This window comes from Lutra lutra, chromosome 18, assembly GCF_902655055.1.
Source record: "Lutra lutra chromosome 18, mLutLut1.2, whole genome shotgun sequence".
Lineage (NCBI taxonomy): Eukaryota > Metazoa > Chordata > Mammalia > Carnivora > Mustelidae > Lutra > Lutra lutra.
Window position 1 is genome coordinate 30,995,825 of NC_062295.1, and position 16,721 is coordinate 31,012,545.

Below are 16,721 nucleotides of genomic sequence, written 5' to 3' on the forward strand. Positions count from 1 at the left end.
CTCTGCCTACTTGTGATCTCTGTCTGTCAAGTAAATAAATAAAATCTTTTTAAAAAATGATTAAAAAATAGGCAAAGGACTCATAGAACTATTTCTCAAAGATATACAAATGGCCAACAAGGACGTGACATCAATGTCATTAATCATTAGAGAAATGTACACCAAAACCACTGTGAGGTGCCATTTCATAACTACTAGGATGACCATAATAGTAAGTTTAAAAAGGAAAGTAAGTGTTGGTGAAGATGTGGAGAATCCGGAATCCACAAATATGGCTGTGGAAAAAAGCTTGGCAGTTCCTCAAAAAGTATATATGTATATAACTACCATATATCCAGTAATCTCACTTCTGAGTATATATTCAAAGGAAATGAAATCATGATTTTGAACCAAGACCTGTGTCTCCATGTTCATCACAGCATTATTCAAAATAAGTAAGACATGGAAATAACCTAAGTGTCCATCTATGGGAGACTGCATGAAGACAATTCAGTATGTACATAGAATGGAATATTATTCAGCCCTAAAAAGAAGGAAATTCTGCTTTTTGTGACAACATGGACAGACCCTGAGGGAATTATGCTAAGTGAAATAAGTCAGACACAAATACTGTATGTCCTCACTTACATGCAGAATCTAAAAAAATCAAACTCCTAGAAATAGAGTAGAATGGCAGTTGCCAGGGCCTGGGGGTGGTGAGGGAAATGGAGATATGTTAGTCAAAGGGTATAGAGTACAAACTTTCAGCTATAAACAAATAAGTTCTGTGGATATAATATGTATCATGATGACAATAATCAACAAGACTATGTTGTATACCTGAAGTCTGTTAGGAGAGTAGATCTTCAGTAGTATTACCATACATACGTACACACTTAATGAGGAAAGACTAGAACAAGGTAAGGACATCCACTCTCATTAGTTCTATTCAACATTACCAGGACAATCAAGGCAAGAAAAAGAATGAAATAACATAGAAATTGGAAAGAAAGAAGTAAAAACGTTTCTTATTTGCAGATCACATGATTTGTGTTCAGAAACAATCTGATGCAATTTACAGAAGAATTGCTAGAGCTAATGAGTGAACTGAGCAAGAGTACATGAAATAGACGGATCAGTACAGAAAAATCAATTACAGCAACAATGAACACTTTATATTTAAAAACACAATACCAATTATAATAGCATAAAACATGAAATATTTAAAATTTAACACAATGCATGCAAAACTTCTACACTAAAACATTACACAAATCTGCAAAATGTTTTTGAGAGAAATTAAAGAAAACCTAAATAAATGGAGAGATACAGGTTCATGGATTGGAAGACTCAATGTTGTTATGATAACCATTATCCTCACATTGAGCTACAGATTTGATGCAGTACCAATGAAAACCCCAGTTGAGGGGTGCCTGGGTCGCTCAGTGGGTTAAAGCCTCTGCCTTCGGCTCAGGTCATGATCTCAGGCTCCTGGGATCGAGCCCCACATCGGGCTCTCTGCTCAGCGGGGAGCCTGCTTCTCTCTCTCTCTCTGCCTTCCTTTCTGCCTACTTGTGATCTCTCTGTCAAATAAATAACAATTTTAAAATATATTAAAAAAAAAAAAGAAAACCCCAGTCAGCTTTGTTTCTTGTAGAAATTGACTAATTTAAAATATATATGGTTATGCAAAAGAACCCAGAATAGCCAAATCAATTTTGACAAAAGAAATAACAATAACAAAGTTGGAGGACTTACGCTACACGACTTGAAGACTACGGTAAAAGTTACAGCAGTGAAGACAGGATGCTATTGGCATAAACAGACATATAGTTTACGGGAAGAGAGTAGAGAGTCCAGAAAAAAGGACTAACATATATGTCACTGGCTGATGTTCTACATTGGCAATGCTGTAATTCAATGAGGAAGATGCTGGAACACGGGATATATTAGTTCTCTATTACTGCAGAACAAATTATTCCACAATTGAGTAGCTTAAATCAACATTTATCATAATTCCTGAGAGTCAGGAACTTAGGAGTGGCTTACCTGGGTGGTTCTGGCTCTGGCGCTCTCATGAGGAGGCAGTCAGGATGTCAGTGAGGGCTGTAGTCATATGGAGGCCCAATGAGTGCTGTAGGATTTGCTTTCAAGATAGCTCACTTGCTTAGCATTCAGAGAAAGCTCCAGTTCCTTGCCAGCCATTGGCAACAGGTCTCGGTTCTTCACCACGTGGCCCTCTCCATAAGGTTTGTTAATTGTCCTCAGTATACGGCATCTGGCTTCCCGCAGGGTGAGGAATCCAAGGAGAGTGAGCAAGGGAGAAATCAAAATGTCTTTTATGCCTTAATTTTGGGTCACACACCATCACTTCTATCACATTCCATTCATTAAAATCAAATCATTAAGTACAGCCCACACCTAAGAAGAATTAGGTTCTATCTTTTGAAGACCGGTGTGTCAAAGAATTTGTGAACACATTATAAAGTGCCCACACTAGATATCCGTATGGAAGAAAATTACTCCCAGCCCTCTACCTCACACAATACACAAAATATTAATTTGAAATGGGGCAAAAAGGGGTGCCTGGTTGGCTCAGTCGGTAGAGCATGTCACTCTTGGTCTCGGGGTCATGGTTTGAGCCCCATGTTGGGGCTCAGAAATTACTTTAAAAAAATGGATCAGAGAACTAAATAAAGGGTAAAACTATAAAACTTCTAGAAGGAAACATAAACAATCCTTGTGACCTTTGTGTGCAAAAAACACTTATTAAAAATAATTCAATGTTGTACACATAGCATATGGATAAATGTCAAAAACAATGTTAAGTGAAAAAGCAAAGTGACATAATGATACATGCAAAGTTAAAGGATACTAAATAATAATATTCTTAATATGGATACCCCATATATATTAAGATAATAATTGCATGCACAGGAAGAAAACACACAACTTCAACATCATGTTCACCCCTGGAAATGGCATTCAGGTGGCAAACACAAAGGAACTTTAATTGTATCTCTAATATATTCTTTTTATTCTATTTACTTGTTTTTAAAAGATTTTGAGAGAGAGAGTGTGGGTGTGCATAAGAGAGAGCGCACATAAGCATGAGAGAGAGCATGCACGGCGGGGTGGGGGAGGGGCTAAAGGGAGAGGGAAAAGCTGACTCCCTGGTGAGCAGGAAGCCCTATGGGGGGGCTCGATCCCAGGACCCTGATATCATGACCTGGGCCGAAGGCAGATGCTTGACTGAGCCACCCAGGCGCCCCTGAATTGTTACTTTTAAAGATTTGAAACATGGCAAAATATAAACATTTGGTGATAAAGGAGATATTCATTATATTATCCTCTGTAAATTTTTGAAGTTTGAAATACTTCATATTAAAGAACACTTTTCTAAGATTTATTTATTTACTTATTTGACAGATAGATATCACAAGTAGGCAGAGAGGCAGAGAGGGAGGGGGACACAAGCCCCCGATGCGGGGCTTGATCCCAGGACCCTGAGATCATGACCTGAGCCAAAGGCAGAGGCCTAACCCACTGAGCCACCCAGGTGCCCCCAAAACCATTTTTATTTTATTTTACTTTATTTTATTTTATTTTTTAAAGATTTTATTTATTTGACAGAGAGAGATCACAAGTAGGCAGAGAAGCAGGCAGAGAGAGAGAGGGGGAAAAGCAGGCTCCTGCCAAGCAGAGAGCCCGATGCGAGGCTTGATCCCAGGACTCCAGGATCATGACCTGAGCTGAAGGCAGAGGCCTTAACCCACTGAGCCATACAGATGCCCCTCAAAAAAACATTTTTAAAGGATCCAGTGGATTTGGAAATAGAGATTATTGGTGAATCTGACTAGAAAAATCCGTTTTTATAATTTATATTATTTATATTGGGGTCGGCAAACTATGACCTGCAAACAGGTCACCTATTGCTATAAATAAAGTTTCATTGGAACAGAGTCATGCTCATTAGATTACGTATTGTCTGTGGCTGCTTTCCTACCACAACAGCAGAGTCGAGTAGTGACAGAGACCATATGGCCTCTATGCCTCAAATATTAACTACCTGGTCCTGATTTATATCATCTACAGCACTTGGCTTAGTGTCTCCTACATGGTAAGATCCTAAGAAATGTGCTAGTACTCCCAAACAGTGCACATTTTTTACTTTGTTCAGTAAACATTAGTTGAGCTCCTACTACCTGCCGGATAATGCAGTAGGCCCCGATTAAAGTCAACAAGACAGGACTGGTCTCTACACCATACTTCCTTCCTTCCGTGATCGAGGTTGCCTTGGAGTGTAATACAGTACTTTACTGTGCTACTTCCCCCTAGAGGGGAGCCTGAAGTTTTTCCATAATGGCACAGTAACAGCTGTTAACCCCGCCTTCCACACCACCCGAAGAACAAAATACCAGACTACCTAAGGTTTGTATTTATTCTCTCAAGATTGTCATTGACAAAATTATAAAATGGGTCAAGTATGTCTTTGGAACTCCCGGCCTCCTATTTCTTCACCTTTTCTTAGAGGCACCATTTGCAAGTAACAAATGTGGCAGAACCCGTCAAGGAGATCTCACACCAGTAGATAGTTAGGGTCGGGGGCAGAGAAGAGGATTCCTGGGGAGGGAGGGATCAACCTGGTAAGCACAGAGCTGCAGACCAGAAGCTACCCTGGATGCAGAAACACCTGGAAGCCTGCTTGCACATACAGACGCCAACATGCATGTCCACCCACATTAAAAGAAGAGAAAACACAAACCACCTGTTCATTACTTCACTAGTTATTGTGCATCCACTGCCGCCTTTGTGCCACGTAAGACACAGCAAGGAGCACAGCAGACACAGAACCAGCTCTCAAGGAGCGTACAGTTTAACAAGGAAGTCAGACAGTAGACACATAGAAATACACTTAAAGTACAGAAATAGAAAAAAACTGTTTCAGTTACTAATAGTAAAAAAACAAACAAACAATAAAATGTGTAGTAGTATAAAACAATCATTTTCTTTCTCTTTTTTTCCCCTCTCCCTTTCTTTCCTTCCTTCCTTCCTTCTTTTCTTGGAGACACACACAGAGAGTGAGAGAGAGTGCAACTGGGAGGAGCAGAAGGAGAATCTCAAGCAGACTCTGCACTGAGCACAGAGCCTGATGAGGGGATCGATCGATCTCCTGATCCTGAGATCATGACCTGAGCCAAAACCAAGAGTTGGATGCTGAACTGACTGTGCCACCCAGGCACCCCAAATAATCATTTTTAGATCCTCAGGGATTCTGTGATTCCAGTGCACTGGCTTTTTTCTGGCCTGCAATGTCTGAGAAGTCAGCTAGGAAGACTCAAAGGCTAGGGGTGCTTGATAGGTAGGGGCTGGAATCATCTAGAGGCATCTTCACTCAAAGAGCTAGTGGCTGATTCTGGCCATCAGCTGGGACCTCTGCTGAACTATGGGCCGGAACAGATGCACATTTCTTCTGCCTATTGTCTCTCCATATTGGTTAGTTTGAGCTCCCTCACAATATGGCGGCTTGGTTGAAAGAGAAAGCACTCCCAGAGAAAAAGGCAGATGTGCACGGCATTTTGATGATCTGGCCTGGGAAGTACCACAGCATCGCTTCTATCCTACTGTATTTGGTCAAGACAATCTCAAAGATCTGCACAGGTTCAAGGGAAGAGACAAACTGCCACTGTCATGGGATGGAAGCAGCAGTAAGATTATACTGTAACAAGAGCATGTGTAATGGGAGATATTACTGTGGTCACCATCAGAAAATACACTCTGCCCCAGGCTGTCATGATAACATAGGATGGGGGCACAACTTAGCCAAAGAGGCTTCTGTGAGGAAGTCTTGTCTCGGGCATAGGGGATCGGGGGCTAAGAGGAGCCTGGGGAAGTTTCAGGTGAAGGTACATGAAAGGTTGCGGTCTGAAGAGAGGCTGGTGTGTGGGAATGCTGGGTTTTAGTGCATTCAAAGAAGAGGCAAGGGGAGAGAAGAGGCAAGGGGAAAGGAGGAAGATACACAGGGAAGATTCCGTGTGCTCTGGGTCATGCCCTCCATAACAGCATAACAGAATAATAACAGCAGCCTCCAGCCAGTGGTGTCTTAGGAAAAGAGAAGCTGGAGAGGACAGGAGCAAACTGGTGACAGTGGGGGAAAAGGGGTGTGGTTTAGCTGCCACCCTACCCCAGACGTCCCAATATGGAAGGTGAAATTGAATCTGGCCAAGTCTTATCCAGACAAAGTAAAAAGTCTGGAGGAAATACCTCTGCCTCTAACAGATGCCAGAAGCAGCTGGAAATAGAGGCTGCACAGCTGTATCAGCAACACAGTGGAGGCAGGGAGATCTGGCACATTTGTGGTAAAAACTCAAGTTGCTATCACTCAGGCAGGCACCTGCAACCCTGTATTTCTTGCCCTCATACTCAGTTCAGATCAGCGACTCAGTGGGGTTCTTATCTTATACTTAGGACTGAATGTGTGTCCAGATGCTGGTCTTGTCTCAAGAGAGTCAGATCCGGGGCACTTGGGTGGCTCAGTGGGTTAAAGCCTCTGCCTTTGGTTCAGGTCATGATCTCAGGGTCCTGGGATCAAGCCCCGCATCGGGCTCTCTGCACAAGTGGGGAGGCTGCTTCCTCCTCTCTCTCTCTGCCTGCCTCTCTGCCTGCTTGTGATCTCTGTTTGTCAAATAAATAAAAATTAAAAAAAAAAAAGAGTCAGATCCAAGAGGTTTACCTTTAAAATGGTTACTCTGGGGGCACCTGGGTGGCTCAGTCATTGAGCCTCTGTCTTTGGCTCAGGTCATGATCCTAGAGTCCTGGGACTGAACCCTGCATAGGGGCTGGGCGGGAAGCCTGCTTCTCCCTCTCCCACTTCCCCTGCTTGTATTCCCTCTTAACTGTGTCTCTGTCAAATAAATGAATATAATGTTAAAATAAAATATATTGGATACTCTATATCACTGTGCAGGTATTAATATGTTGTATCAACTCAAATTATAATTATCTGTACGCAAATGACAAGAGATAAAACCGGAAGCATAAGCGTGTAAAACAGAGTCTGGCTTGTGTGCTTCTCTAAACATACAATTTCGATCGACCTACAGAAATATGACACAGATTATGTGGACACTAAACTACTTGCACTGATCTATGCTTCTGCATGGACTGCCTTTACTCACCTAGAGAAAACCTATTTATCTTCTAAGATTCAGCCTGAGTGTCACAACCTCTGTGGACCCTTCCTCAGCCCCAAACATATGGCCACGTCCACCCTACAGTCCCCATTCTGTCTTGTACAGACTAATTTCATTGCATTTATGTATTGTGTGCATTCATATATATATTACTTCCCACTCAAGTCTCTGGGCTCTTTGAAGACCTGGATTATACCTTATTTGTTCATGTTTGGATGTGCAACACAGCGAGCATTTGATAAATGTTGGCAGATTACTGCGTGACCGAAAATTTCATCTTCAAACTGAAGCTAGTGAGAATCGACTCCCCTACTTCGGTGGGAGATCACAGACAATTTGGGTTATCTTTTACTGAAGCAGAGTCCATGCCAAAATTGAAGGATTTAACAACCACCGACCACCGTGTAATGCCTGCTGATTTGGTGCCACCTGCTGTTCTAAGTGCTTGCCATGGACTAGCCCACCTAAGCTCCTGCCAGTCCTCCAACCCTATGCGAGTCCAGTAAGGGATGAAAAGGCTGAGGCTGTTCACCTGGAGAACAGGGCCCACATGGACAGATGAAATGAGGAAAGAGATATGGAGGCAGAGGGGCTAGAGAGTGGGGTTCTGCATGCTGTATACTGGGGTGAGGTTTTCACTGCCAGCTGTGACATGGGACCCTGAGACATAACCCATACACAGCATGGACAGGAGTGTTCATCACACAGGAGCAAGTGTATCATTGCTAAAATGAGTAGTCACACTCTCAAATTTCTCAATAAAATGATTAGAAATGCCGGATATTGTTTCTGGGTCCACAGAAGACAGACTAAATACAGCCATCACATTTCTCTTGCTAATTACAACCAAAACTCCTGCTCAAAATACATGAAGCAATTATCAAAAGACCTCTTTCAAGAGGTGGAGAAAAGAAGGCAAACTGGGTAGGGACCTGGGAGAAGACCTAGTGGTGAGTTTTCCAGGTGGTCGGTTTGTTTTGTCTTCTGTTTATCTTGTCTTGGGTAACAGAGCAGTCTACAACAGAAAATGCCAACAAGCCCCCCGCCAACCACCTCACCTGGAAAAGCCCCAAGAAAAGCCCACTCTCTCTAGCCAAATGACCAGGAAGAGGGGAGTTCTGCAGGATGGCACCATTTTGACTATTGCCACCCTACTCCAGGCAAATACCAGGAAAGAACCCATAGTGTTCCTCTTCCCATCAGGTACTGCAGAGACTGTGGGACAAAGCCCTGTTGACCAATGCCCACTCTGCCCCAGCAAAGCAGAGGTGACACCTCCCCCCTTCCCATCAAGCACTGGAGAGTCTGGGGAGGAGCCCTACTATCCACAACCTGCACTAACTGTATAATACTCAAAAGGGTAGCACACCATGCTGTCTCAAATAGAATGTGAAAAAGGATTCTTTTGGGGGGGTGCCCAAACCCATGACCCTGAGATCAAGACCTGAGTTGAGATCAAGAGTTGGATGCCTAACTGACTGAGCCACCCAGCTACCCCATAGGAAAAGGGATTCTTTAAATATGGGTATGAAGTACTGGGCATGCCACCCCAAGCAGCCCACATGTGAAACCAATCAGCAACAACAAAACAAAAGCTTTGAGAACTGAACTACAATGTGGAAAATTCTGATGGTTCAAATTGGCCTCTGGATAGCATACAAGTGGGTCAGCCCAAGCTAGATCTGCAGAAGTTTCAAAAACTAAATTGCATTTTTGCCTACAAATATGGACCAGAAGGTCCATATTTGACTGCTAAAATAGAAGATATTTATAGGAACTAGAGCCTCAAAACATAATAACCAGAATATATCCAGCCTCAAAACAAAATGTCCAGGATAAAATAAAAAATTATTCCTCATACTAAAAACCAGAAAAACAACTCAAATGAGAAAAGACAATCAACAGATGCCAACACTGAGGTGACAAGATGCTGGAATTACTGAATAAGGATTTTAGAGCAGGTATCACAAAAATGTTCCAACATGTAATTATAAACACTCTTGAAGGATACTGGAAAACAGAAAGCTTCACAAAGAAAAAGATATAAAGACCCACACAGAAATTTCAGAATGAAAAATTACAGTAAGTGGAAAATTCAAGGATGGGGTTAATAACAAAATGAAGATTTAAGAGAGGAAAGAATCAGTGAACCTGAAGATATATCAGTAGAAATACCCAATCTGAACAACAGAGACAAAACAGAAAAAAAAAAAAAAGAACAAGTGCCTACAGGACAATAACAAAAGATCTTACTCCTTTTCCTGGAGTCTTAGGACAGGAAAAAGATTGTTATGCACAAAAAATACTTGAGGAAATGATTCCTAGAAAGATCCCAAATTTGGCAAAGATCCCAAATTTCCCAATTAGACCTACCAATTCAAGAATCTGAGCAAAGCCTAAACGGATAAACCCCAATAAATCAACAACCAGACACATCAAATGTCTGAAAATAAAAAACAAAGAAAAAGATATTGAAAGTGGCTGGAGGGAAAATACAGGGGAAGAACAATTCAAAGGACGAGAAATTTCTCATCAGAAACCATGGGGAGAGAAAGAAGTGACAAACAATTTTTTTAAAGTGCTGCAAGAAAAGAACTGATGATGCATAATTCTATACCCAGTGAATGAAGGTGGAATAAAGACACTATGAGATAAAGGAAAATAAAATGATCTGCCACTGTCAGAACTGCTCTAAAAGAAGTGGTCGGGGGGGTGGGGAAGCCTGACTGGCTCTGGCTATAGGGCATGCAACTCTTGATCCTAGGGCTGTGAGTTTGAGCCCTATGTTAGGTGTAGAGATTACTTAGAAACAAAATCTTAAAACAAAACAAAACAAAAAGGATGTGATTAAGGAAAAGTTCTTTAAATGGAAAGGAAATAACAAACCTGAAACATCAGGAATGAAGGAAAAAAGCATTTTTAGTGTAATATCTAAGTGAATGTAATCTCTTGAATCTTTAAAGTTATGTTTGATAGATGAAAGCAAAATTATGACATCATCTCATGAGGTTCTCAATGTATGCAGAAATAATATTTAAGACTACAATCTCATAAAGAGAAAGGGATGTAAAGGTGGTTAAGTTTCTACATTCCACATGAACTGCTAAAAAGGTTAATACTACTAAATTATCATAAGTGTGTATAATATAACCTCTATAGCAACCACCAAAAATCTATAAAATGAGAGCTACATTAAAAGTCTAGAAATATTAAAGTGGCGTACTAAAAAATGTTCAAGTCCTGTTGCACAATAGGGCAAGAAAAGGGAAAGAGAGGTACAGAAGAAACAAAGGGAACAAAGAGAAAACAAGTAAAATTGAAGACTTAAATCCTAACCAATCAATTTATATTAAATGTAAACTGTCTAAATAGACCGGTTTGAAAAAACAGATTGTCAGGGTGCCTGGGTGGTTTGGTCAGTTTAGGAGTCTGACCCTTGATTTCGGCTCAGGTTCAACTCTGGAACCTGACCAGAAATTTTCAACCACCACAGAAATCCTTATAAAATAAAGGGAGAAGCTGCTGATTTTTCACAAGTGAGCAGCATGTGAAAGAAAACCAGCCAACATCCCCCATTCCTCAGACAGATATGCTGTCACTCTATGGTCAGCAGCCTGCATTCCTGAGGAAGCTGGCTGATGCCAGGGCAGGCACTGGAAATCCTGTCCTTCATAAATTTAGGGTCACGCATTTAGGACAGTCTGATGGATCCCTGAGGACCAGGATGGATGCTTCAGTTAGACCCCTCAGCAGCAAATAGCTTCCCCAGGGAGGCATCTATCTTATTTGAAGAGACAGAATCCCCTTCCCCTGCTTCCCAATTTAGAGTCGAGCACTTAGGGATGTCTATGTCAGGTTACTTACTCCCTGTGGAGAAAATGAAACAGAAGCTTCAGGGGTCATACAAAAACAAAGCTACATACTTTGCAAAAATCGGTTAGAAAGGTAACACCCAACTCCAGCCCCCGACAAGCAAGAAATTAGTAATTCCTGATGACTAAGAAAATCGCCTTTGGAGACATTGAGAACGTACAATTCTCAACCAAAAATTATAAAACACACAAAGAAACAGCAAAGTATGGCCCCTCCACAGGGGGAGAAAAAAAATCTGACGGAAACCAGGCCCCAAGGAAACCCAGACATTGCGCTTACTAAAGGCGACCTGGAAGCCAACCATCGTCCCCGTGTTCCGTGAGCTCCGGAAACCACAGACAAAGAACTAAAGGCGATCAGAAAACAACAGATGAAGAAAACGAGAGTATCTATGAGAAGAAAGAATTATGCAAAGGAACCAGAAAGAAACTGTGGACTGGAAAGTCCGTTAAATGCCAAGCTCGGGAGGGGGGTCCAGCAGCAGATCTGAGAAGTAAGAGAAAAGATGAACAAACTTGAAGATAGGTCCTTTGAAACGATCGGGTCTGAGGACAAGAAAACTGAAGGAAGAGATGGAACAAGCCCGAAAGACCCGTGGGAGAGTCGCAGGAGCGCAGAGGGCGGGGTGTAGAGGACCTGGCCCCTCCCTAGAAGGAAGAGGCAAACCCGACAGCTCCGCGCCCGAGCGGCGGTCGCGAATTCCGTTGGTGAACACACCGGAAGTGGAGGAACCACGAGTTCGGATTCAGACAGTGAGATAACGCATCGCGGCACAGAGAGCTGCCCCGCAGACATAAAACGCGGTCCCAGAGCTTCCAAGGCACGTCCTGTTTGACGAGGGCACTTAGGAGCCAGGTAAACAGCCCTGGTCACCGGGGAGAGGGGACAGCGGACCACCGCCTGCTAAGAGTGCCAAGAACTGAATCCTGAAGAGAGACCTAGAGCTGGGCTGAGGAGCAGAAACCAGGGAGGGAGCAGCAAGCAGAAGTGGCCTCAAGGAGCCCACGGGGGCACAGGAATGAGGGGCCGGGGTGATGGTTAAACAGCAAACTCGGCGGACCCACTAGGCGCCAAACTGCCTTTCCATTATGACGTGCCCCGCCGACCTAGGCACACCTCAGCCGGGTGGGAAGCGCCGGCGGCCGGCCCGGAAGCGAGCCTCGAGGGCGCGCGTGGAAGGGGCTTACCTGACTGCACACCTCCAGGGGGTGGCCCAGCCGCGGCCCCAGCGAGCGGCCAGCCCAGGCGGCTGCGGCCCACGAGGCCCCGTCGTACTCCAGCCTCCTCAGCTTCCCTGGACAGCCCGCCCCCGAGCAGGCGGAAAGCCGCGTGCTCCCGTCATGCACCGCGCGCGCGCGCGTCTTGCGTCACTGCGGACGACTCCCGCGAGAGCAGCCACGGGGAGCCGGTTGCCAGGCAACCGGACTCGGTTGCTCGCTCCGCGCACTGGGTTTCGGGAGTCTTGGGTCTGAGAGGGAAGAGCGTGTGGTGAGGTTCCCGCCCTTGGTCTTCGCCTTGCAGACGTGCGGAATCCAATTCGATGAATCTTTCCAGCAGGACGGGGTGATCTACTCAGTAACAGGAACCCACATCCCCTAGGGCAGTGGTTGCCTCCAAGGCCGTGACTGAGAGCCCAAATCCTCCCCCCACCCGCCCCAGCCCTGCCCTCTGCGGGTGCAGGATCTTTCTGGGACACCTACCGCCCCCCTCGGAAACTGAGCACCTGTCGGTAGCTGGACCTTTCTCAGGGTCCAGTCGTTGGGTGTTCGTTTTGTTCCCTTGTAAACCCCCAGACCTTTGTAAAGACTGCCTGGACAACGGCACATTTACACTGAAGCCAGACCTAACGGGCACTTTTTTTTTTTTTTTTTTAAACAGTTGGTAAGGAGTGTTTCCCACGCCCCCACCCCCAGCCCCCAATCATTCTGTCCCAAGGTCTGGCTAAAACTGAGCAGCTAACACCTGTTCGACCAGTCTCAGCATTAAAGAGAAGCCCTTTCTGGGGACGGAGGTGCCAAACTCTGGAATTCCTCTTTCTTACCCCAGACTGATTTTGACACCTCTCTCGCTCCTTCATTTTATTGGGAATAGTTCACATTCCTCCCAATTCTACAAATACACTTTTCATCCTCATTCCAGCCTGTAGGTCTTTCTGGCTCTAACCAGCAGCTCTCTGGCTTCTTTTCCTTTCCGCAATAGCTCCGCTTTCATGACCCATCACTTCCATTCTCCCTTTAGCGAGTTTTCTCTTTGCCCTTTTGGCCAGTCTCCATCCGATGTGAAACCACGCTGTATCTTTTCTCCAGTCTGGCTGATTCTAAACATCGCTGGTGAAAAACGAAGAACCGTGCCATCCTTCCTCCATAAATGCATGTTTTCTAAAAGCGCTGGGCTCCCGACTGCAGACTGGAAATTGTTTATCCATTCTGTGAGCTTGCTGTCATATTAACTACAGCATTTCCCCCAAACTTTCTAAAGTCTGCCACAAACTTGCTACTCAATCCCATTCTACTTTTAGTAAATAATTCTTACTAAATATTAAATTTAGTAAATTTTACTAAATTTAGTAAAATTAAATTTTACTAAATAAAATAACCTACATCTATTTGCTCTGGAGCAAGGGAGGTATCCCAGCCCTCCCTTTGTGGCTGCCAGAAACTGCAGTGAAGTTTCCCTCCACCATTCTGTGTTTTTAGTGATGGAAGACCTAAGAAAGCAGTTAAACCTGAGTGGTTTTATTATTATTTTTGAGAGAAAAAGAGAGTGAGTACAAGTGGGGGACGGAGCACAGGGAGAGGGACAAGCAGACTCTGCACTGAGCACAGAGCCTGACACAGAGCCTGACTCAGGGCTTGATGCCATGACCCTGAGATCGTGACCTGAGCCAAAACCAAAAGTCAGATGCTTAACCTACTGAGGCATTCAGGTGCCCCAAACCTGAGTGTGTTTATGCTAGGTTTGATGACAAGTAGAAAGTCACAGGAAATTGTGATCGGATGAAGGAAAGTGTGAGCTGAGTGCAGTAAACTTGGGTAATCTGTTCAGATTCTTCTCGGCATCTCTCACATGGAGATAAGGATGTTCCTTGCCTCCAGAATAAGGAGGGTAGCTCTCACATGGCTGCTTCAGAGGAAGGTCAGAAAGTCCTTCCTGTACATGCCATTTCTCAATTTCCCTCAACTTCAAATATTCAGTATGCCAAAGTGCCATATTGAATATCAACATGTCCAAAACCCTGTCAAAAGAAAACAGTCCCGATAAAAATGAAATTTCCTTGGTTTCCTGTCCCCACAGCACCCCTTCCCTTTTTTCCTAGAAGCAACTACTATCATAAATTTTATATCTGTATACACTTAAAAATATATATATATATAATCTCCAAAAAACAACATTTTGAGTGTTTAGATATCCCATAATTTTCTCACTGGCTTATAACTCCGTCTGTCATACACTGTTGCATAGAGACAGAAACAGATCCGAGGGGTTGGGGAGAGGGGTGAGTAGGGAGTGACTGCTAATAAGAGGTTTTCTTCTGGGGAGATGAAAATGTTTAGGAACCAGATAGAGGGGGTGGTTGCATGACAGTGTGAATGTCCAAAATGAACTAAATTGTTAATTTTATGTTAATCTTACCTCAATTTAGCAAAAGCAATAGGAAGGCACTGAAAGGTTTTAAGGGAGGGTGACAAGAACAGATCTAACTTCAGGAATGATGGTTACTCGAGCTGCAGAACGAGAATGGGTTGGCAAGGGGCAGAGTGGGTAGGTGGGAGACAGAGAAGTCTATCGAGGTTATTTAGATGAGACCTGATAGCTAGTGTCACACCACACCCCTGCTTACGATCCCCACCATAAAGCCTCCAATCTTTCCAATGGCACTTGCGACCTTCTAGGATTTGGCACTGAGCTTGGCCACCCTCTGTCAGCACAGACATCTGTCATGATCAGTGTTCCAATGTCTCTCGCAATGCCTTTAGCTTTGCCTGGAGTATTTTTCCCCTCTCCCTCCCCGACTGCCAACTTTTTTTTTTTTAGAGTTTTTAAAAACTTTTAATAAATTTTTTATAGTGAGCAGGGGGAAGTGCAGAGGTAAAGGGACAGGCAGACTCTGCGCTGAGGGCAGAGCCTGACATGGGGCTCGATCCCAGGACCCTGAAAGCATGACCTGAGCCAAAGTCAAGTGCTTCACTGACTGAACCACCCAGGTGCCCCTGCCCCAATGCCAACTTTTACGTTCTTCAGGTTTCAGCTTAAATGTCATTTGCTGATGGGAGCTTCCCCTGACATGCTTGAACGTACTAGCTCCCTTGCTGTGTCCTCCTCTTCATACCTTTTGGGTTCTACATCCCACTGGTTCTGTGCCAGCTGCTCCAACTTGACTGCAAGCTTCCAGAGGTCAGATGTGTCCCCGGCACTGTATCCCTCATGCCTTTCAATGCGGTGGATGTGAAATGAGAATTTGTCGGAGGAATGAACAAATCCGCATCTCAAGCAGAGTGCTACAGCCTTCCTCCTCGTTCTGCCATGCTTTAATCTCTATCTCCTCTCTGTTTTAGCTTTGAAGCATGTTTCTATCTTAAAAACACTTCTCTTGATACCATTACCTCCTAAAGCTATTGCCCCATTCTTCTCTTTCCTTTGACTACTGCTGGATTACTTGAGTGTCCATCTTTTTCACATGTATACTACAGTTTCTAATGCATCTGTCTACCTTCCTTCCCAGTTTGGAAGGTCCTTTGAGGAGGGACCAGCTCTTCCTTATTTTTCTCCCCCTACAGGCTCTTGCATACAATAGGAACTCCGCAATTCTTGCTGAGTTGACAGAATTCGAGAGGACATGGCTGTTGTAATATTGGTCATTTTCAACCACACAGGAATTGAATACAATTTAGTTTTCAAAATTTATTTCAAATGTTGGTCTTGTAGGGGACAGTCTGTCCATTCATCAGTAGTTCTTCAGATGGAACAGGCTCACCCTTGCTTTCTGCTGCAAGGAACAGAAAACCCCAGCTGCAGGCAAGCAGTCCCCATTTCTATATTTATCCGGATCATCTTCCTGCCGGGCAGTCCTTCTCTCCTTACTTGGTGACTCATTTGGGCAATTCTCCTGCTTATCCTCCCCGGGCCTTCCCCACCTGCCTCCATCCCTTGGATGTCCCCTTGGCTTCATGGACCAGCAGCACGAGCTTGCAGAACACGCCGTGGTGAAATCTCCACGCGTCTAGCCACACCCATTCATCGGCTCCCCCTGCAGATCCTCTGGTAGCCAGGACTTGCTCTGAATCCCGTTAGGACTGGCAGCTCCTGCCCCTGAGCAGCAATTGTCCCAATTTTAAGGTGACCGGTTACTTTTGCATCTTGAGGGTGGAGAAAGGTGTATCCAAGCCCGAGATGGCAGATTTTAAGCACAGACCTGGGCGTGAAGATGAAGGACAGTATGGACCACTCTGGCATGTTGTGTTTGATCGTTCCCAAGGACAGGAGTGTACAGGGGATGGAACGTGATTAAGGAGGGCAAACCAGGTTCTCTACAGGAGCTGTATTCCTGTCTTTAAGACCTACTCCCAGAGGTGCAGAGGTTAAGTGGGATTCGGCGAACACCAGGACACATGCGTAGGCTTTCCACTGGAACCCCGACCCCAAAACCACGTTGGATGTCAGCACCACGACTCTCCA

General features: G+C 44.3%; 1 protein-coding gene across 1 annotated transcript in view; it reads right to left on the reverse strand.

The window, feature by feature from the left end:
* Positions 1–2,253, reverse strand: part of POM121C (POM121 transmembrane nucleoporin C) — a 42,154-nt gene extending 39,901 nt beyond the window's left edge. Inside the window, exon 1 of the mRNA XM_047713845.1 lies at positions 2,029–2,253. Within this exon, the coding sequence (XP_047569801.1) occupies positions 2,029–2,057 (29 nt within the window). The 5' untranslated portion in view covers positions 2,058–2,253. The remainder of the gene's footprint in view (positions 1–2,028) is intronic.
* Positions 2,254–16,721: the final 14,468 nt, after the last annotated feature.